The 21558-nt window shown below is 43.9% G+C and overlaps 1 protein-coding gene across 1 annotated transcript in view; it reads left to right on the top strand.

Moving 5' to 3' along the window:
• LOC134871768 (ryanodine receptor 1-like) overlaps nucleotides 1-21558 on the top strand; it is a 53681-nt gene that overhangs the window by 6207 nt on the left and 25916 nt on the right. The window contains 65 exon segments of the mRNA XM_063894648.1: nucleotides 21-117; nucleotides 628-702; nucleotides 786-942; nucleotides 1028-1192; nucleotides 1334-1455; nucleotides 1554-1740; nucleotides 1838-1973; nucleotides 2108-2203; nucleotides 2535-2653; nucleotides 2781-2914; nucleotides 3016-3257; nucleotides 3663-3855; nucleotides 3943-4159; nucleotides 4229-4333; nucleotides 4428-4531; nucleotides 4613-4695; nucleotides 4784-4956; nucleotides 5046-5193; nucleotides 5315-5514; nucleotides 5594-5768; nucleotides 5854-6062; nucleotides 6145-6503; nucleotides 6609-6738; nucleotides 6936-7096; nucleotides 7422-7468; nucleotides 7471-7583; nucleotides 7673-7759; nucleotides 7856-8082; nucleotides 8308-8746; nucleotides 9441-9989; nucleotides 10077-10277; nucleotides 10666-10777; nucleotides 10872-11015; nucleotides 11172-11445; nucleotides 11536-11650; nucleotides 11782-11914; nucleotides 11997-12091; nucleotides 12172-12307; nucleotides 12411-12597; nucleotides 12698-12809; nucleotides 12895-13015; nucleotides 13115-13284; nucleotides 13376-13596; nucleotides 13678-13768; nucleotides 13855-13995; nucleotides 14082-14245; nucleotides 14351-14429; nucleotides 14568-14657; nucleotides 14737-14877; nucleotides 14961-15038; nucleotides 15109-15184; nucleotides 15280-15403; nucleotides 16162-16277; nucleotides 16380-16447; nucleotides 16533-16654; nucleotides 16812-16861; nucleotides 17026-17086; nucleotides 17178-17304; nucleotides 17396-17507; nucleotides 17591-17672; nucleotides 17766-17896; nucleotides 17989-18309; nucleotides 18888-19128; nucleotides 19264-19351; nucleotides 19446-19538. Coding sequence (XP_063750718.1) covers nucleotides 21-117; nucleotides 628-702; nucleotides 786-942; nucleotides 1028-1192; nucleotides 1334-1455; nucleotides 1554-1740; nucleotides 1838-1973; nucleotides 2108-2203; nucleotides 2535-2653; nucleotides 2781-2914; nucleotides 3016-3257; nucleotides 3663-3855; nucleotides 3943-4159; nucleotides 4229-4333; nucleotides 4428-4531; nucleotides 4613-4695; nucleotides 4784-4956; nucleotides 5046-5193; nucleotides 5315-5514; nucleotides 5594-5768; nucleotides 5854-6062; nucleotides 6145-6503; nucleotides 6609-6738; nucleotides 6936-7096; nucleotides 7422-7468; nucleotides 7471-7583; nucleotides 7673-7759; nucleotides 7856-8082; nucleotides 8308-8746; nucleotides 9441-9989; nucleotides 10077-10277; nucleotides 10666-10777; nucleotides 10872-11015; nucleotides 11172-11445; nucleotides 11536-11650; nucleotides 11782-11914; nucleotides 11997-12091; nucleotides 12172-12307; nucleotides 12411-12597; nucleotides 12698-12809; nucleotides 12895-13015; nucleotides 13115-13284; nucleotides 13376-13596; nucleotides 13678-13768; nucleotides 13855-13995; nucleotides 14082-14245; nucleotides 14351-14429; nucleotides 14568-14657; nucleotides 14737-14877; nucleotides 14961-15038; nucleotides 15109-15184; nucleotides 15280-15403; nucleotides 16162-16277; nucleotides 16380-16447; nucleotides 16533-16654; nucleotides 16812-16861; nucleotides 17026-17086; nucleotides 17178-17304; nucleotides 17396-17507; nucleotides 17591-17672; nucleotides 17766-17896; nucleotides 17989-18309; nucleotides 18888-19128; nucleotides 19264-19351; nucleotides 19446-19538 — 9866 coding nt within the window.

Genomic DNA, 21558 nt, shown 5'->3' on the forward strand with positions numbered 1-21558 from the left:
GTCCGACTTCTTTCCTCTAGGATTTCTGACCGGAGGGTATGTGCTCAGGCTGTTCCACGGGCACATGGACGAGTGTCTGGCAATCCCAGGGGCTGAACAAGGGGACGACCAGCGCAGGTGACCAGTAGTTTATTGCTCTATATGCCATTAACTATTAAAAAATACCCCAAATTTGTTAGTTTTGTTTGTTATTCTCAACCTTTTTCAAAAGCATGCCACCACAGTTTGTCAGTATTTTCTCTACATTAGGAAAAAATGCCTCTGCTGTTTATTTGTTGTTGAAATTCATAGAGACTGCCTTAACTGTCTCTGAGACTTTAGTTTGGATGACAAACGGCAATGTTTTCCATTATTAAGAAAGCCTCTTGGTGTTTTAAAAAAAAGCAAATGATTTTTTTCTGGCTGGTTTGATTTTTTTGGGAACATCTTTTGAATGATTCTCAACAGCAAGGAGTTTCCAGAGAGGTCTGTGCTTGCAATCTGCATTACCAAACAATCCTAAACATTTTTGTTTTGTTTACTATATGTGCTCTCAGAAGACCGTTTCAGGTGCCTGCGACAGCTTTTAAAACTTAAATTAACAATACCTGTTGTATGTCATTGACTGTGGCATTGTTCTTCTTTCAGAGTTGCTCACTATGAAGGAGGGGCTGTATGCAGCCATGCTCGTTCCTTATGGAGACTTGAACCACTACGTATTGCGTGAGTATCTTTATACAGTGCATTTTAACATGTGTATTACAATCATTCACCTGTTCTTTACATTTATTAATTTCTGTTGGTAGTTGGAGCGGTGGTCACATTAAGTGGGGCCAGTTTTTCCGGATACGTCACATAACAACAGGCAGATATCTTTGTCTGGATGAAGAGAAAGGACTGCTGTTGGTCGACCCGGAGAAAGCTAATTCCAAGATGTCCGCCTTCTGCTTCAGGATCTCAAAGGTGATTGTCTTGCAAAGTAACTGGCATCAGAAATCTCAACAAGTGTCTCTTACCTGCCTCTTACTCACCTTTTTTTGAACTACAGGAAAAAATTGAAGTGATCAAGAAGCGAGATGTGGAAGGCATGGGCACGCCTGAGATCAAGTATGGAGAGTCCATGTGCTTCGTGCAGCATGCCTCAACTGGCCTCTGGCTCACATATGCTGCAGTCGATGCCAAATCTGCCCGCCTGGGTCCTCTGAAGAGAAAGGTAAAGCAGATTTATACGTCAGGATAATTCGCTCAGCAAAAACAACCAGCGATGCACTCAGCTAATCGAGGGTATATTCCTCCTGTCACCTAACCCTTATGTTGAGTACATGTTTTAATAGCACCTGTGTTCAATTCTCAGGCCATACTCCATAAGGAAGGTCACATGGATGATGCTCTCACAGTGGCTCGATCTCAGACAGAAGAGTCCCAAGCTGCCAGAATGATTTTCAGCACCACAGGCCTCTTCAACCAGTTCATCAAGTAACACTCAGTTTGTTTGAACCTTGCTTTAAAGCCTATTTTTTAAATGACAGCATATTAATTGTGGTTTTCTCGTGTGCTTCTTTCCATGTCTCCAGAGGTCTAGATGCTCTGAGTGGGAAAAACAAGTCTTCCAGCTCCGCATCTCTGCCTATGGACACGGTGGTGCTCTCCCTGCAGGACCTCATTTTCTACTTTCGCCCCCCCGAGGAGGAGCTGGAGCATGAGGACAAACAGTTCAAGCTGCGCTCCCTCAAGAACAGACAGAACCTTTTCCAGGAAGAGGTTTGTCCAGATACTTAGGATCAATATTAAGTCAAATGTATAAAAGTGGCCAGTTTGGATGTTCATTAAGTTTGGTTTGTATTCTTTTTTGAAACAGGGAATGATTACTCTGGTCCTGGAGTGTGTTGATCGGCTCAACGTCTACAACACAGCAGCGCACTTCTCAGAGTACGCTGGGGAGGAAGCAGCTGAGTCATGGAAGGAGATAGTGAATCTACTGTATGAATTACTAGGTAAGATAACCATATGGTGGTTTGTTCTATGCTCTCATGGTGATTCCAGATTTGTGAGTATTATCTTTCACAATATCTGACCAGCTTTCTTATTTGTTGATGAGAATCTTTTCTGCTCCTCTTCTTTTGTCTAGCTTCTTTGATCAGAGGAAATCGTGCCAACTGTGCCTTGTTCTGTGATAACCTCGACTGGCTGGTCAGTAAACTGGATCGTTTGGAGGCATCTTCAGGTATTAAGAGCAATTTTAATATAAAATATATCTTTTTTTCCTCTTATTCAAACCGTATTGGAGTGATTACATAAAGAATTGAAACAACATACAGATATGTCAGTATAATAAAAACACATTAAATCTAATCAAAGTTAAAATAATATTCCTGCAGCAAAAACTACCCATTTTAAACTTGTATTTGCTTTTTAAATACAGTTGTCATTTCTCACACTTAAGATTTGTAAGTTTCATTATATATTTCATAAGATGTACATTTTATTTAGCTTTTTTATCTGAAATAATCATGATTGGGAGTGTTTGTTTACATATTGTCCCATTTTTATGACAGGAATCCTCGAAGTGTTGTATTGCGTTCTGATTGAGAGTCCAGAGGTGCTGAATATTATCCAGGAAAATCACATCAAATCAATCATCTCTCTGCTGGATAAGCACGGACGCAATCACAAGGTCAGCAACATGAAACACCTGATGGATTGCAGTTCAGATAAGACATTTGAATACAGGAAATATGAAGCTAAAAAGCAGCAACAGAATCATTTAAATTTATTTGAAACAATTTCCCTTTTCCTGCCAGGTCCTGGATGTGCTCTGCTCTCTGTGTGTGTGTAACGGGGTCGCTGTGAGGTCCAATCAGAACCTCATCACAGAGAATCTGCTTCCTGGTCGTGACTTCCTGCTTCAAACCAACATCATCAACTATGTGACAAGGTGGGTTCATTAGCCTAAGCCCACTTCAGATCATGCTATTTCTTCCACGCTCCAGCCCATAATCAAAACCTTGCCCTGATTGTTCTGTCTTCCTCCTTCAGCATGAGACCCAACATCTTCCTGGGAACTTGTGAAGGATCCACTCAGTACAAGAAGTGGTATTTTGAGGTGATGGTGGACCACGTGGAGCCGTTCCTCACAGCTCAGCCATACCACCTGAGGGTGGGCTGGGCTCTGACGGAGGGCTACAGTCCTTACCCTGGTGGGGGCGAAGGCTGGGGGGGCAATGGTGTTGGAGATGACCTGTACTCCTACGGTTTCGACGGGCTTAACCTCTGGTCAGGTAAAGTAAATATAGCTTCAATTAAAAGTAGTGTTTAATTAATCAATGTGCATGGACTGTATTCCTGTTGTTTGTGATTTTATGTGTATAAGTTTTATTGTCATTACTTTTATTGTATTTGTTATTTTATCTATTTATTTTGTATTGTTTCCTATTGCTTGTATGTTCTCTCAACAGACAAACTGTTCTGTACAATGTTTAATGTGCTCAAATTGCCATGTCTGCAAAAAACAAAGAAAAACATTTTGAAAAAAAGAGGTAGCCTCTTCAGAAAGTGAATAGTTTATTTCCATAATGTCGTATCGATTACATTCTCCTGTATTATTTCAAAGAGTGACACAGGTAATTTCCTCAAAATGTGATGTTTATTCAGGAACTAGAGTGAATTACCCTCTGTCTCCACAGGCCGTGTGCCGCGTCACGTTGCCACACCCAATGAGCACATCCTGGCCGCAGAAGACGTGGTCAGCTGCTGTTTGGATTTGAGCGTGCCCAGCATCTCCTTCCGCATCAACGGGTATCCCGTACAGGGCATGTTTGAGAACTTCAACCTGGACGGGCTGTTCTTCCCCGTTGTGAGCTTCTCTGCAGGCGTTAAGTAGGGATAGATTATTCTCCCTTTAATAAATGCATTATAGATTTGACATTTGAGACTCATTTCAATTTTTCCCGCTCTAATTTCAAGGTTGCGATTTCTCCTCGGAGGTCGTCATGGGGATTTCAAGTTCCTCCCGCCTCCGGGTTACGCTCCGTGCTATGAAGCAGTCCTGCCAAGGGACCGTCTGCGCATTGAGCCCATCAAGGAGTATAAGCACGATTTCGATGGCATCCGTAACCTGTTGGGTCCGACTCAGTCCCTGTCACACACAGCCTTCACTCCCGGCCCTGTGGACACCATACAGGTACCATTTATACCATACTCTTTTGGTCTCATCATCAATTGCAGTGCGCTGATTGTATTATTCTTTCAGATTGTGCTTCCTCCCCATTTGGAGCGCATCCGAGAGAAGCTTGCAGAAAACAGCCACGAGTTATGGGCTGTTACTCGCATTGAACAGGGCTGGACCTATGGACCAGTGAGTGCCTTCTCTTTTCTTTCTCATGAGAAAATGTTGCTGTGTATAAAAAATGTTCATTGTTTAACTCTCCTTTCTTAAAAACAATGTCAAGTTTCGCGATGACAACAAGAAGCTGCACCCCTGCCTGGTAGATTTCCAGAGTCTGCCCGAACCAGAGAAGAACTACAATTTAGCGATGTCAGGAGAGACACTCAAGTAAGTCACGGACATGGATTATTTAAAAGCATCTGCTTTGGTTTGTCTGATTTCTAACGCCTAGTGTGACTCATTTCACAGGACTCTGCTGGCACTGGGCTGTCATGTAGGAATGGGAGATGAGAAAGCCGAGGAGAATCTGAAAAGGAACAAGCTCCCAAAACGTGAGCTGCAAGACATTTGTTTATTTTGATTCACTTCAAATTCTTGTAAACTGTTAATGGCTCTCTACGACACGTTCTGATCACAAAGCATTGTTTGTTAGTTACATGCAGAGCAGTGGATACAAGCCAGCACCTCTGGACCTCAACCATGTCAAGCTCACGCCTAATCAGAACACTCTGGTGGAGAGACTGGCAGAAAATGGACACAATGTTTGGGCAAGAGACCGGGTTCGCCAGGGCTGGACATACAGTATCGTTCAGGTACAACCATTCTATGACTATAGATGCACCTATAAGTGTTTGTAGATAATATGCTGCTCACATATGTTTGATCTTATTTTTCTGTACAGGATATAATGAACAAGCGTAATCCTCGCCTGGTTCCTTACAACCTATTGGATGAAAAGACTAAAAAGACCAACAGAGACACAGTTTGTGCAGCTGTTCGCACTCTCATCGGATATGGCTACAACATAGAGCCACCTGATCAGGAGAGCAGTAAGTTTGCCCCCCTGTCTAAAATCAGGAGTATTTATTTGTCCTTTTTCTGCAGTCCTACAACTTTTATCATAACTACAAGCTCTTCTAAGTGTTTGTTCCTTTGTTTTTGTTGATGCAGGCGGGCATGGACCGGCCACTGGGGATAAGATTAGAGTGTTCCGAGCAGAGAAGTCCTATGCTGTCACTCAGGGGAAGTGGTACTTTGAGTTTGAGGCGGTGACGGTCGGGGAGATGCGAGTGGGCTGGGCCAGGCCGAGCGTTCGCGCAGACACTGAACTCGGTGCAGATGAGTTTGCGTATGTCTTCAATGGCTTCAAGGTGCGATCAACACCTTAAAACACACCTGTAAAAGATTCAAAAGCCCCTGTTATACTAAACTTACATTTGTATAATACAGGCCCAACGTTGGCATGTGGGAAACGAGCCATTTGGTCGTCAGTGGCTATCTGGTGACGTGGTGGGCTGTATGATCGACCTCACAGAGATGAACATCATGTTCACACTCAACGGGGAAATGTTGATCAGTGACTCAGGCTCTGAGATGGCCTTTAAGGATATAGAGATAGGAGAGGGTGAGTAACACAGAAAATGAAGATCTCAGGTGGCAGTAGCAGTATTTCTGATGCTAATGATCATTTATGTGTCAATCAACCCTAGGCTTCATACCTGTGTGCAGTCTGGGCCTGTCCCAGGTCGGCCGGATCAACTTGGGTCAGAACGTCAGCAGTCTTCGTTTTTTTACGATCTGTGGGCTGCAGGAGGGATTCGAACCCTTCGCCATCAACATGAAAAGAGACATTACCATGTGGTTCAGCAAGAGCCTTCCCCAGTACATCAATGCTCCTACTGATCATCCTCACATAGAGGTACTGTGTCGTACCTGTGGTAATGTTTTTGTTATCATTATGAACTGGATCACAGCCTCCCTCCCTTTCCTTCCTGCTCCAGGTGTCCCGTGTTGATGGGACTGTGGAATCGGCCCCGTGTATCAAAGTGACCCACAAGACTCACGGCTCTCAGAACGCAAACACAGATCTGCTTTTCTTCAGACTCAGCATGCCGGTTGAGTTTCATGAGACTTTTAAAGTCCCAGCGGGAACCACCCTTCTTACACGGGCGCTCACCATACCTGAGGACGAGGTGTTGGAGGTGGACCCGGACTCTGACTTTGAAATACTCAAGAAGTCAGCTTCTCGCAAAGAGCAGGAAGAGGAGAAGAAAGAGTCGTCCGTGCCGAAGGAGACCCCTGCCATCAAAAATGGAGAAAATGAGAAGGATGCCTCAACGGAGAAGAGCAAGAAGAAAGGGTTTGTACAAATCAATGTGGAGTGACTTGAGAAGGGTGGGGGGAGAAGGCTGGTATACTTTGTTTACATTTGTACATAGTGAGTGATTGCTGCTTTTATTTACAGATTCCTATTCAAGGCTAAGAAGGCTGCCTTGATTAATCCACCACCGATTGTTCCCGCGATGCCCCGTTTAATGGAAGATGTGGTGCCAGATGACAGGGATGACGTCGACATCATCCTCAACACCACTACAGTATGTCTAGAGCTTACATTCAAATGATTATCATATTCACAAAAAGAAAATCCATTCAAGTTCGGCTCATTTTTGCTTAAGTGTAGGTACAATAATAAAGAAAAAATACATGTATTCATCTAACAAACTTCTGGCTGTACTGTAATTACATCATCTTGACCTGTATTTGCCACCCACCTCTTTCTTTCCTTTACCAGTACTATTACTCTGTGCGAGTGTTTGCCGGGCAGGAGCCAAGTGGAGTGTGGGTGGGCTGGATCACGCCGGACTATCACCAGTACGACCAACATTTTGACATCAGCAAAGTGAGAAATGTGACGGTCACCGTGGGCGACGATAAAGGAAACATTCATGACAGGTATGAAACTTTTCTCTAGGCAGAAGACAACATTTGTTTTATTTAAAGGTGGGAGATATGGCTAGACTTTATCAACTAAACGTGAGGTTTTTTAACAGATGGCATCACACTATAGGCCACCGCACTGCGTGTGGATTACAAGAGAGCATATTCTCTCAGAGTTTCTGCAGTTTGCTTGAATATTGCAACCCTCCCTTCGGTCTTCATAACTTTAAAAATAATATGTTTGGACCAAGAAGTAGAGGTGAAATGACGCCCTTTTGGGGCGTGTGAGCAGCGTACTATACACCTTCAAAATGACAAAATGCTTTTCTGTCTTCCTCAGTATAAAACGCAGTAACTGCTACATGGTGTGGGGAGGGGAGTTCAGCAGCTCCAGCAGACCCGAGTCAGTCAGGAGGATTTTGTGATCGGCTGTCTGATTGATCTGGACACAGGACTCATGACTTTCACTGCCAATGGAAAAGAGATCAACACTTTTTACCAGGTCCGAAAAGCTTCAACCAAGAATTAATGCAGTGCTTTTTATAAAGTAATAATGATGTAATGCAAACATGCTATGTTCCTTTCTTGAAGGTGGAGCCAAACACAAAACTGTTCCCAGCTGTGTTTGTTCTTCCTTCCAGTCAGAATATGATTCAGTTCGAACTGGGCAAGCTCAAGGTCAGTCACAAGGAATCCCTCCACTCAGCAGCTACTAACTCTATCACTGTCTTCTTCTCCAATGCATCATTTGGCTTCCTTTTCTTATCTTGCTAGAACATCATGCCGATCTCAGCCGCCATGTTCCGGAGTGAGCGCAAGAACCCCGTCCCCCAGTGCCCTCCTAGACTGGATGTCCAGATGTTGACCCCCGTCATCTGGAGCCGCATGCCCAACAACTTCCTGGCTCCGGAGACGGGGCGTATTAATGAGAGACTGGGCTGGGTGGTGCAGTGTCAGGAGCCCCTCACCATGATGGCCCTACACATCCCAGAGGAGAACAGGTCAGAACTTGGTCATTCTTTAAAATTCTTGTTTCCTAGTTGAGCCCTTTAAGATTTAAATATATTTGTTCTAAGGGAGCCCTGGCCAAGACAGCAGATATAGAGTGTACAATTTACAATGTTAAACACATTTATCAAATATACAGTATTACAGGAAACAGAATATGCATTTATCTTTTGCATTGTAAGGAAATTAAGTGAAATCAACCCCTTTGTTTCCACCAGGTGCATCGATATCCTGGAGCTTTCTGAGCGTATGGACCTGCTGAAGTTCCACTATCACACCCTGAAGCTGTACGGCTTGGTGTGTGCTTTGGGAAACAACCGCGTGGCTCACGCTCTGTGCAGCCATGTGGACGAGTCCCAGCTGTTCTACGCCATCGAGAACACCTACCTGCCTGGACCCATGAGGAGCGGCTTCTACGACCTGCTCATCAGCATGCACCTGGAGTCCGCCAAGAGGAACCGGCTGGGAACCAACAAGGAATTCATCGTTCCCATGACGGACCAAACGCGCAGTATCACCCTGTACTCGGACAAATCTGACGCTTTACCCGGGGTCGGCCTTACGACATGTCTACGCCCCAAACTGCATTTCTCCTCTGTCGGATTTGTTGGAACAGATCAAGACATCTACACACTGAGTCCAGCCATCCCCTTACAGGTGAGTTTGAACAGACTCAGCTCTTAAAAGGGCCCTTTTGGGAGTTTTCCCTTCCCTGTAGTGTAGAAATATAGGTCTATTCACAGCCTGGAAAACTTCCATTGGCTTCTTTGTTTGATTCCATAACATAGTGACTCACTATGTAACACTCGTGCTTCTATTGACTGTCATTCCAACACATTTGACATGATTGGCTAAGGGGCGGGACATCTCTAAGCTGTTGACCAATCACAGCAGAGCCAAACATGTCACAGTAGAGGCACGAAAAAAAAGAAGTACTCGCATTTTTTCATTTCTTTGCGCATTGAATAAAAAAAACATTGATAAAAGCAACATTTAGTCGAAACAGTATTTAGCAAAACAATGTACATAAAGCAAGTAACATTCACAACAGACTCAGATTTAAACATTGCACTTTGCTTCACACAGATCTGATGAAAGCTTTGTATTAAATAATAAAACCAAGATAAACATAAACTTTCATATTTATGACATATCATTTCGTCGTGTTGTCGCCTCTCTCCTGCAATGTTGTCCGACTGAACAAATGGCCGTTACCTTGATAATTGTTTATCAATTGTGGATAAAAACAAGCATTTTCTTTTGTGGATTTTATCAAAACACGGTTAAAAATGTGGATAAACTTTGATGTAAACCTGGCTAGCAGTATTGACCCGTTTGCTTATATTTCCAGGTGCTGAAGACCAAAGCCTTAAACATGCTGACGGAGGCCGTGCAGGATGGAGGTCAGGCCATGAGAGATCCTGTGGGTGGTAGTGTTGAGTTTCATTTTGTTCCAATCCTGAAGCTCATCAGTACCCTCCTCATCATGGGTGTGTTTGACGATGAAGATGTCACACACATCCTGAAAATGCTCGAGCCCGTGGTGTTCAGTGGCAAGAAAGCCGAGGAGCCTGCTGAGGAGAGTTTGAAGGAAGAAAAAGAAACCCTGAAAGTAGGAGCGGTAAAGGAAGAGGAGCATGAAGCCATGGGTGAAGAAGAAGAAGAGGAATATGAGGATGATGGCTTGGGTGAAGAAGAGGAGGAGGAGGAGGAAGAAATGGAGGAAGAAGTAGAGACAACAGCTGTCGTGCCACATGGAGAAATGCAAGTGGAGACTACGCCAGTGAACGGAGAGAAAGGCGCTGAGGAAACAGAGAAAGAGATCAGAGAGGAGAACAAAGAAGAACAGCTGGAGCAGGGACTCTTCCAGATGAAGCTTCCAGAGTCCGTCAAACTGCAGGTAGGACTTCTTCAAAGATACAAGAAAGCTATTCCTCCTGCTCATGCTGTGTAAGCGATTCACCCTTTCCTTATTTACTCCCTTCAGATGTGTACTCTGCTGCAGTACTTCTGTGACTGCGAGCTCCGTCACAGAGTGGAGGCCATCACTGCCTTTTCAGACCAGTTCGTCAGCCAGATTCAGTCCAACCAGAGACACCGCTACAACGAGCTGATGCTGGCCTTCACCATGAGTGCAGCCGAGACTGCCCGCAAGACCCGGGAATTCCGCTCCCCGCCACAGGAGCAGGTAAACACACACACACACACACACACACACACCACACACACACACATACACAGGCATACACACACACAGGCATACATGGAAAGCAAAGTACATTTGTTAAATCTGTCACTGTATTAAGATTTGTTCAGTTAAGGAAAATCTTCAACCTTAAAACACAGGTTAACATATTTACTACCCTGGTTATCTTACCTGCCTTACATTCTCTCTGGTGATTGATGTATTTTATTTAATGCTGTTAGAAAACCAGGCAAATGCAGATGAAATGATGTCAAACTGATAACTTTTCAGTGTAGCTGGTTTAAAAATGTCCTCACTGAAAAGAGAACTTACCCAAGAAATTCTCCAAAGAGCAAAGCAAATTCATGAACTTTTTTTTGCTGTTGTCCAGGTCAATATGCTCATGAACTTTAAGAACTGTTCTGAGGACGACGAGTGCCCCGTTCCTGATGAGGTCCGCGATGCTCTGCTGGTTTTCCACAATTTCCTGCTGACTCACTGTGGTCAGTGTTTATCTACACGATCAAGTCTACCGACACTGCTAATGGAGCGTTTGAAATAGAAGTTACAGTATCTTATTTAAAACTTCTCTCGCAGGCGTTCATATTGAAGAAGAGGAAGCGGAGGAAGAGGTGGATAACTCCCTCCGTGGCCGACTGGTCCGTTTGTTGGAAAAGGTGAAAAAGGTCCGGGAGAAGAAGGTGGAGGTTGAGCCTGAGCCACAGGAAGATAAAAAACCAAGTGAGCATCTTCTGTTTCAATGTTTGTCTGGAGATAATAGAAAAATCTGATTTGAACTTTTAGACTCTCTTTCTACTTATCAGCTAATTGAGTGTTTACCACTTTAATATAGTGTCTTCTGTTTGATTGCTTAACTCTTTGTTCTCTGTACACCAGGCACGTTGCAGGAGCTGATTTCTCATACAATGATCCATTGGGCCCAGGAGTCTTTCATCCAGAACCCAGAGCTAGTGCGCATGATGTTCAGCCTGCTTCACAGACAGTATGATGGGCTGGGTGAGCTCATGCGGGCCCTCCCCAAGGCCTACACCATCAACGGCGTGTCAATTCACGACACCATGGACCTGCTGGAGTGCCTGGGCCAGATCCGCTCGCTGCTTATTGTCCAGATGGGTCCAGAAGAGGAGAGGCTAATGATCCAAAGCATCGGGTCATTATACCATTTGAATTTATTCTGAATATCTTGAAGTGAATTCCTAGATATGTGAAAGAAGCTGAACTTTGTTTGTGTCTTCCTCAGGAACATCATGAGCAACAAAGTTTTCTATCAACACCCCAACTTGATGCGAGCTCTAGGCATGCATGAAACTGTTATGGAGGTCATGGTTAATGTGCTCGGCGGCGGAGACTCCAAGGTAGGTTATCTGATAACTTACAGACTTGTACAACCTTTATGTTACCACAAAGTAAAGTACAGATGAATACAATAAGATGGATAGATGTGATGCTACTCAACCTTACATTTATACCATTATTCCTCCAACAGGAGATCAGATTCCCTCGAGTGGTGACGAACTGCTGCCGCTTCCTCTGCTACTTCTGTCGCATCAGTCGTCAAAACCAGCGCTCCATGTTTGACCACCTCAGCTACCTTCTGCAGAACAGTGGCATCGGCCTTGGTGATTGTCTTTCTCTACGTTATTATTGATACACTCGAAGTGCGAGCTGTCATTAAGCTGGACTTTTTCTGCTGTTCTTCAGGAATGCGGGGCTCCACCCCCTTGGACGTGGCTGCAGCCTCTTGTATCGACAACAACGAGCTAGCTCTGGCTCTCCAGGAGCAAGACCTAGAAATGGTTAAAAAAAACATCAACATATAAAAAAAGAAGTATTGTTTAAACTTCCTCATTACTTAAATGCCCTGTTATATTTTCAGGTGGTGAAATATTTAGCAGGATGTGGACTTCAGAGCTGTCCAATGCTGCTGTCTAAAGGCTACCCTGACATTGGCTGGAATCCTTGTGGTGGAGAGAAATACCTCGACTTCCTTCGTTTCGCTGTGTTTGTCAACGGTCAGAATTTAAATTGCTAAATGATGCAACATTCCATTTTACAATGCCCTGATGTCAAATACATATTTTTTCTCCCTTTTATACTTTGTTCTTCCCTCTATAGGTGAGAGTGTGGAAGAGAATGCCAACGTGGTGGTACGCCTGCTCATTCGCAGGCCTGAGTGCTTCGGTCCAGCCCTGAGAGGAGAGGGTGGTAATGGTCTGCTGGCTGCGATAGAGGAAGCCATCAAAATATCGGAGGACCCCGCTCGGGACGGCCCTAGTGTTAAGAAAGACAGGCGCTTCCCCATGTAAGAGTTATTAGCTCTGGCTTAGCGGCCTCCTGATCGTGTTTAATGAGGTGTCAAATGCGGTGTTGGATTTAGAGCCTCTATGTTTTTTTCCTGGTAGGTTTGGAGGAGAGGAGCAGCATGAGGAGAACAAGGTGCACCTAGGAAATGCCATCATGTCCTTCTACTCTGCCCTTATTGATCTGCTGGGGCGCTGTGCTCCAGAGATGCATGTAAGCACAACACTGGGATTTTCAAAAAGGCTGAAAAAAGAATCAAAGATGCAGGATTAGGGAAAACATTTTTCTGTCTCTACAGTTGATCCAGGCTGGTAAGGGTGAGGCTCTGAGGATCAGGGCCATTCTGAGGTCTCTGGTCCCTATTGAGGATCTGGTGGGAGTCATCAGCCTTCCTGTTCAGATTCCTTCGTTTGGAAAAGGTAAACATTTTACTTTGATACGTTTCATATGAAAGCCTTCTTTGCCATTTGATCCGACTTTTCCCATTAACAGTGATTTCTCCTAAATGTTTTTTTTAGACAACAGCATCATTGAACCAAAGATGTCAGCCAGCTTCGTGCCGGATCACAAGGCTCCCATGGTCCTGTTCCTGGACAGAGTGTACGGCATTGACAACCAGGACTTCCTGCTCCATGTGCTGGAGGTGGGCTTTCTGCCTGACATGAGGGCTGCTGCCTCTCTGGACACGGTGAGCATCAAAACATTCACAAACATACGTATATGTTGTTTTGGAAGAAGAAGAATCGTATAACTGTTGGACCTCATTTTCTGTCCATCAGGCTGCTTTCTGCACCACAGAGATGGCCCTGGCTTTGAACCGCTACCTGTGCTCTGCTGTGTTGCCACTCATCACTAAGTGTGCGCCACTCTTTGCCGGCAGCGACCACAGAGCCATAATGATTGACTCCATGTTGCACACGATCTACCGGCTGTCTCGTGGTCGAGCCTTCACTAAGGCGCAAAGAGACATCATTGAAGAGTGCCTCATGGCTCTGTGCAAGTGAGTTTCACCTCCTGGCAAAATCTTGTTATGTAATCAAACAAATCCAGGGTTATAGTTAAAGATTTCTGTGTTTTTTAGACATCTGCGTCCATCCATGCTCCAGCACCTGCTCAGACGGCTGGTGTTCGATGTGCCCATTCTCAACGAGTACGCCAAAATGCCCCTGAAGGTACGAGGACTTTAAAACCTGTTGAAAAGATTGAAACACGTCTCTCTTGTATTGATGTTTACTTTCCGTTTGTTTACATCCTGCAGCTTTTGACCAATCACTATGAGCGTTGCTGGAAGTATTATTGCCTCCCTAATGGTTGGGCCAACTTTGGACTGGCATCAGAAGAGGAGCTGCATCTGACCCGCAAACTGTTTTGGGGCATCTTTGAATCGCTCGCACACAAGGTGAAGCAAAAGCTGAGTGAACGTTTCTTTTTCAGTTTAAAATGGTATGAGCATATTTTAATTCATTCGTTTCATGTTGATTTCAGAAATTCGATGCTGAGATTTTCAAGATTGCAATGCCGTGCATTTGCGCCATTGCTGGAGCCATTCCTCCCGACTATGTGGACGCCAGCTACTCGTCCAAAACGGAGAAAAAGGCCTCAGTAGATGCAGAGGGAAACTTCGATCCTAAACCAGTAGAGACCACGAAGTGAGAGGATTTGTGTTTGTATGACTCCCAAGACATCTCAAATAATAATAACATGTCTCAGAATAATGAAAGCTAAATTCACTGATTCTCTCTCTTCAATCACAGCACCATCATCCCTGAGAGACTGGATCCCTTCATCAACAAATATGCTGAATATACACATGATAGATGGGCCTTTGAAAAGGTACAACAGGACTTCATATTATTATTCAGCTAATTCAGGATCAACACTTCTGTTTAGTCTCAACAGCTAACAGCTAAGAATGCATTATACTTGTGAGCATAAGTGACAGCTGCAACACAATTTGTTTCTATGGTTCAGATCCAGAATAACTGGTCCTACGGGGAGGTGCTGGATGAAAATGCAAAAACTCATCCCATGCTCAGACCGTACAAAACCTTCTCAGAAAAGGTAAGTTTAAAGTCGTTGTTCTGCCTTAAATCATATAATGCGTCCCTGGTCGTGATCACTCTGACTTTTCCTCTGGCAGGACAAAGAGATCTACCGTTGGCCAATCAAAGAGTCGATCAAAGCCATGCTTGCGTGGGAGTGGAACCTGGATAAAGCCAGAGAGGACGAAGAGTCGGATAAGAAGAAGGCAGTATCACGGAAAATCTCACAGACAGCTCAGGTATGAAGCAGTATAATGTACTAAATATCTCAGCCATCGTTATTTATTGTACTGTACAGTATGTAATGATATTTGTGTTGTAGGCAACCTATGACCCAAGCCATGGCTACAGCCCACAGCCCATTGATGTCACACACATGGCTCTTTCACGAGACTTACAGGTAAATATTGAACCGTCTGTGCTGTAATCTTAGTTTCTGATCCATATTCATAGTTTATATTTGTGTACAGTCTATGGCAGAGCAGCTGGCAGAAAACTACCACAACACCTGGGGGCGCAAGAAAAAGCTGGAGCTACAGTCCAAAGGTACGATATATCTTTTGAAGAGCGGGACTTAGGCATATGGAAAACGAGAGATTTGGTTTCTGGATGAGGTTAGATTGTGCCTCTGTTTGTTGTAGGCGGTGGAACACATCCTCTGCTGGTGCCCTATGACACTCTGACGGCAAAAGAAAAGGCACGAGACAGAGAGAAGGCGTATGAGCTGCTCAAGTTCCTGCAACTCAATGGATATGCTTGCACCAGGTAATAATGCAGAAGAACTATTATCAGGGAGTTGTGTTTGTGTATTTCTGCTTACAGATGTTCTGTTTAATATGTTAACGGCACAGCGGATAACACCTCCAGATTACCTGCTCCTTTAAATGGCAAACATTTGATTGGAGTATTAACACAGATGAAGGTGAAAGCAGTCAATATTGGATGCTACAACGCACATAGACTGGGTGTGTGTAGCCGTTTCAAGACCTACAATTGCCAAAGTATATTTCATTTCTATATTTTAAAAACGCTTTCAGAACAACAATAATGCAAAAATATTTTAGGTTTTAGGTATAACCTTTTGTTTATCATCCTACATTTTTGACTGAATGCACATATTGACCATGTGGGAAATATTTCATTATCCCTCTGAGGTCAATCCTGGCACTATAGCTCGCTGGAATATCTCCACAACGGAGCAAGCTTAAGTTTCAATTTCAAATGCACGATATAGCCCTGCGCCTATCTATTCTAGATTTCAAGAAGCGTATAAACAAACGATGGATGTATTTTATGAACATTTATCCATGTTATGCTATCTTTTGAACTTATGGTCTCATGACGGTTTGTACATCCATGTGACATCCCTGTAGCCTACATATGCTAATAGCTTTGTTGTGTATAAAACATGGTAATTGCTTGATTATGCAGCACAGCGTTCATGTTTTAATAGCATTTTTACCAAAAAAGACCAGACGAGGGTTCAATTCAAGAACAAATCCTCAAAACTGTGTTTCCTTCAGGGGCCTGAAAGATATGGAGTCGGACATCTCGTCCATCGAGAAGAGATTCGCTTACGGTTTCCTGCAGAAGCTGCTGAAATGGATGGAAATTGCCCAGGAGTTCATCGCTCATCTTGGTACTGTGAAGCATGAATGAAGAGCCTATCCTGTAACATCTGATCGTATCCCAATAGTTACACTCATACAATCCTATCGTCTTGTTCCAATGTGTTTCACAGAGGCGGTGGTCAGCAGTGGACGAGTGGAGAAGTCTCCTCATGAGCAGGAGATCAAATTCTTTGCCAAGGTGAGAGTACTGAGCAAAGCTGGTGTTGCCACAGTTTTAAAGCGTCCACATCTCTGTACTAAGTGTGAAAACTCCCTATCTTCAGATCCTGATGCCTCTTATCAACCAATATTTCAAAAACCACTGCCTGTACTTCTTGTCGACACCTGCGAAAGTTCTGGGTAGTGGTGGACATTCTTCCAACAAGGAGAAGGAGATGATTGCGAGGTGATCTCTCTGTTTTATATGTACAGCTGTAACCATAAACGTGATTTGTGATGTTTTCACTTCATATATTAATTTCCCTCTTTCATCAACATCTCTTTTTTCTTGTATTTCCCTTTCCTTCCTTCCTTTCCTTCCCCTTCTTCCCTTCCCTTCATAGTATCTTCTGTAAAATGTCCGCTCTGGTGAGGCACAGAGTTTCTCTCTTTGGTAAGATGTTTGTCTCTCATCATCAATCTTTCTGAGTCTTCTCAATCTTTTCTGTTTCTCATGTGGAGCTGTTTTCCCATCACTCAGGTGCTCTTGTTTAACTCGGCGTGACAGTATGTGATCTGAATGTTTTGTTGACAGCATAAGTGTATTTCTATGTGCAGGAACGGACGCTTCAGCTATTGTTAACTGTCTCCACATTCTGGCTCGATCATTGGATGCAAGGTTTAGTATTGCTTTAGTTTCCTCACAAGATACATAAAGCCATGAGGATGAAAGTGTTTTGGTTTTTCATTATAATCTTTTGCCTTATCAGGACCGTCATGAAGTCAGGGCCGGAGATCGTGAAAGCGGGGCTGCGGTCCTTCTTTGAGAGCGCTGCTGATGACATCGAGAAGATGGTGGAGAACCTCAAACTGGGCAAAGTATCCAAAGGCAATCAGGTAACAGAAGAGCAAAATGTGTGAAATGGTCTTTTCACATATTGCTATCCCTAAGTTCTACAAATGATTTTCTATTTTTTCTCTTTTATAGCAAGTGAAAGGCGTGTCCCAGAACATCAACTACACGACCATCGCCCTGCTGCCGGTGCTCACCTCCCTGTTCGATCACGTCGCTCAGCACCAGTTTGGAGATGATGTCATGCGTGAGTGCTTTCACATGAGCACATGTTCTGCTCTGTGGATTTTTTTATGTGTCCTGACTGCTTTACATGTCTCTATCATACAGTGGACGATCTCCAGATGTCATGCTATCGAATCATGTGCAGCATCTACTCTCTTGGGACTGTTAAGAACCCACATGTTGAGAGGTAATTCGACACCTGCATACATTAACATCTGTAACGTTATTCAGAAGGAGTCCTCAGGAGCATGTCGTTGAACACTCGTTTTTACATCTACAGGCAGAGGCCAGCTCTGGGCGAGTGTTTGGCTCACCTCGCAGCAGCTATGCCAGTGGCCTACCTAGAGCCCAATCTAAATGAATTCAACGCCTTCTCTGTTTACACCACCAAGACACCGAGGGAGAGAGCCAGTGAGTGCTTCACCCTTCCCTCAGCATCCTTTTCTGACACGGTCTTGTTTCTGAATTGAATTAATGTATCTTCCTGTTTGTGAATGCCAAAGTCTTGGGCCTTCCCAATGAGGTCCATGAGCTATGTCCAGACATCCCTGAGCTGGACGCTCTACTCAAGGAGATCGGGGACCTGGCAGAGTCAGGGGCCCGTTATACGGAGATGCCTCATGTGATTGAGATCACTCTGCCCATGCTGTGTAACTACCTGCCTCGCTGGTGGGAGAGAGGACTCGAGAACTTCCCCGAGATGGAGAGCCGGATCTGCACCGATGTCACATCGGAACACCTCAATCAGCTGCTTGGCAGCATCATGAAAATTGTTGTCAACAACTTGGGTATCGATGAAGCCTCTTGGATGAAGAGGTTGGCAGGTAAGCTCCTTTTTATACTCCATTTGACCAAAATCAGACAGAAAGCTTTTTGGTTCAAAGGACCACCGCACTGACTTTATTTTTTAAGTGATTTACATATTTCAAAAAGGGAAACTAGCGTGGCCCATCAACAGAGGGCCTTCAGTAGCTTAACACAAACTGTAGGCTTCCTAATAGTCAATAGTACAGCCTTAATTAATGTAAACTATTTACCTATAGTCTGAGGCTTCGCACTAATTTACATCCCGGGCGGGCTGTTTTCTGTTCAGATCATGGTAAGTAGCATTGGCTATAAAGCTCTGGGTATCTGAGACCAGCCCCCATAAAATGCCCACCTCTCAAATCATCACATTGGGCGATTTAAGTCGAAGATTTTTTCACCTATCATGGAATCTCCTGCAACAATGTAAGGCACATGCAAAAAGCTGAAAACTAAACGTTCCTCTTACATTCAAATATAATTTTAAAAAGTGGCTCCGGCTTCTCAAAGACACCCTGTCTGTCTGTATATCTCACAGCGTACACCTGAGTGAGTTTTGGTACAAGTTAGATGACACCCTTGTTTCTTTCTCTTTTAGTGTTTTCACAGCCCATTGTCAGCAGGGCAAAGCCAGAAATGCTTAAGTCCCATTTCATCCCTACAATGGAGAAGCTGAAGAAACGCACCTCAAAGGTGGTGGCTGAGGAGGACCATTTGCGGATGGAGGGGAAGTCAGAGGGAGATGAGGAAGACGGCACTATCCGTGATGAGTTTGCTGTCCTCTGCAGAGACTTGTATGCTCTCTACCCTCTGCTTATTCGCTACGTGGACAACAACAGGTACATTTAAATTACCATCAGCAACATACTATACATTTTGAGCTGTGAATCCTGCCTGGACAGAAATAAAACACAACGCACATCAAATATTGTTTACTAGCCACACTGGTTTGTTGAGCCTTTTTTGTTCCGCAGGGCGAGATGGCTGACATGCCCAGATCCAGATGCAGAGGAGCTCTTCCGGATGGTTGGAGAGGTCTTTATTTTCTGGTCTAAATCTCACGTGAGTATGTTCCATTGGCCTTTACATTCAGCCATTCATTCATTGGAGCTTGCAAACCTTCACTGTATTATTCCCATTCCTCTCTCTGTTGTAGAACTTCAAACGGGAGGAACAGAACTTTGTGGTGATGAATGAGATCAATAACATGTCATTCCTCACCGCTGACAGCAAGAGCAAGATGAGCAAGGTGAGTCAAAGGAGAACCGGTGAGGCTGCTGTAGGGTCAGATCTTAAATCAGGCAAACTGCCTAACAACTGTTTATTTTTGCCCTTGTTTTTTTATCACAATTTCAAGATTTTGTTACAACCAGGTGTAATGGCCATTTATTAAACTATTATTACCCACACATTTTGTATCACCAAATAAAAAGTCTTAAACAGAAAGGCACAGAAATCTTAACCAGCTACAGGACTTCAGTACCTAGGTGTCTGTTTTCTTTATGTTGTATTCTTTAATATCCTTTTTATTGGACTTGGTTAAACAAGCAAAGCCTTTCTACAAACTTGTGGAGGTTGATTTTAAGTCGCATTTTTAAAAACAATAGCAGTTGTGTTAACGATATTCTCTCTTTGGCTGTCCCATTTCCTCTTCTTTTGGGTTGCGGCTGGGTTTCCAGGGCGGGGACTCAGAGGTTAGACTTTGTTCCTGCACGACCGCTGTGCTGATCGCATGGCACCTCACTTTGGGGGAGCTTTTCATCAACCTCTCCAGCACACTGGCACATCTGATCCACATATAGCACATCCACAAACACTAAATGTCACTCGCAAAGATACCCACATTCCCTTCAGGGAAACATGATCTGAGACAACTAATTCAAAAGCTTTTTCTGTACACGCAGCGGTATCTGCTCAGTCATGAATACCTCGCAGTCTATTAAGAGTGGAACAGTTGAGAATTTGTCATTGCTATAAATATAAAGGTATACATATTAATAGAATATGAAAATCCTCGTTAGAAGTCTCTTCAAAGGAGCAACAGATGGAGTTTGGATCCACTTACACTGTCATTAGTTTCGCTATACCCCAGTGTACCGACACACACTCCTAGACTGGATCACTCCATCTCATACAACTGATTTACTTCTGCTTAATATATACAAGAAAACATTTAATAGGACGAATTACACATTATTCTCATAAAGGATCACTGGACAAATGGGCAGGCCCCATCTGTGGGCCATCCCCAGTCCTGCCAGTGTGTGAGGGGGGGAGTCTGGAGGCGCTTGATGAAAGTACTCAGCTGTAGATTTGGGCTCATGGCACTGGGCTTTACACCGAGCCCGAAGCGGCAGTGAAAGCACAGTGCCATCATCCTTTCACTGAGTTTGCTCTTTTCTGATCGTAGTTGAGGTGGAGTCTTCTAGTATGTCTTTTTGTTTCTTTTCCGTTGAAGGATAGTTGACCTGTAGCTTCTGTAATGCAGCTTGTTGCCACTAGGGGATGATGTTAGTCTTCTCTGCGCTCTTTCTTCTCTCCTCCCTGGAAATGCCATGGCACATCATGGCTTAGTTTCCTTTTACACTCCCTAGTATCCACACTAACACATGACTTGATGCTTAATGTCACTGGAGCAGAGTTTTCCTGAAACATTTGTTGGGTTCCCTCTTTAGAATGTGCTCAAAATCACCATGAACCTAACCAATACATTAATTCACTCTTTATTTTCTATATTATTCCCCAAAATGCTTTGCACCCTGTTTCCTCTAAACTAGTCTTCCGTAACACACTTGCGTCTGGCACTGAATTAAAGCAGGAGCAGTGGATGAGGCACTGATAGTGCTTGCTTTAACTCGGATAGGGGGGCGTAGGGCCTCAGGGATGGGCTTGATAAGACATGTCTTACAACGAAACCCCAACAAACACCTCCAATGAAGATATTGCCGATAGAAAGCCTGTAACCGGGCTCTTCTGTACACTTTTACATTTCCGTTTGAGTCTGAATTTTTTTTATTAATCGAAGGACTAAATTCTAGCCATTATTCATACAAGGCTAGCTAAGGGAATACATACTTGAGTCACTGTAGACAACACCATGATAGCCAACATGGGATTTTGTGGTCCATTAGCTGCTTTTTGTACTTTATAGCAGCTATTGGTGGTAGTATAAAGTCAGTTTAACTTCTTAATTTGTCCTGTAACTTTGCAATCTATACTTTTCTGTGTGGTTGCTGATTAGAAATACTTACATTTTAACTGGTCTGAGA

This window comes from Eleginops maclovinus, chromosome 11, assembly GCF_036324505.1.
Source record: "Eleginops maclovinus isolate JMC-PN-2008 ecotype Puerto Natales chromosome 11, JC_Emac_rtc_rv5, whole genome shotgun sequence".
In the NCBI taxonomy this organism is placed as follows: Eukaryota; Metazoa; Chordata; class Actinopteri; order Perciformes; family Eleginopidae; genus Eleginops; species Eleginops maclovinus.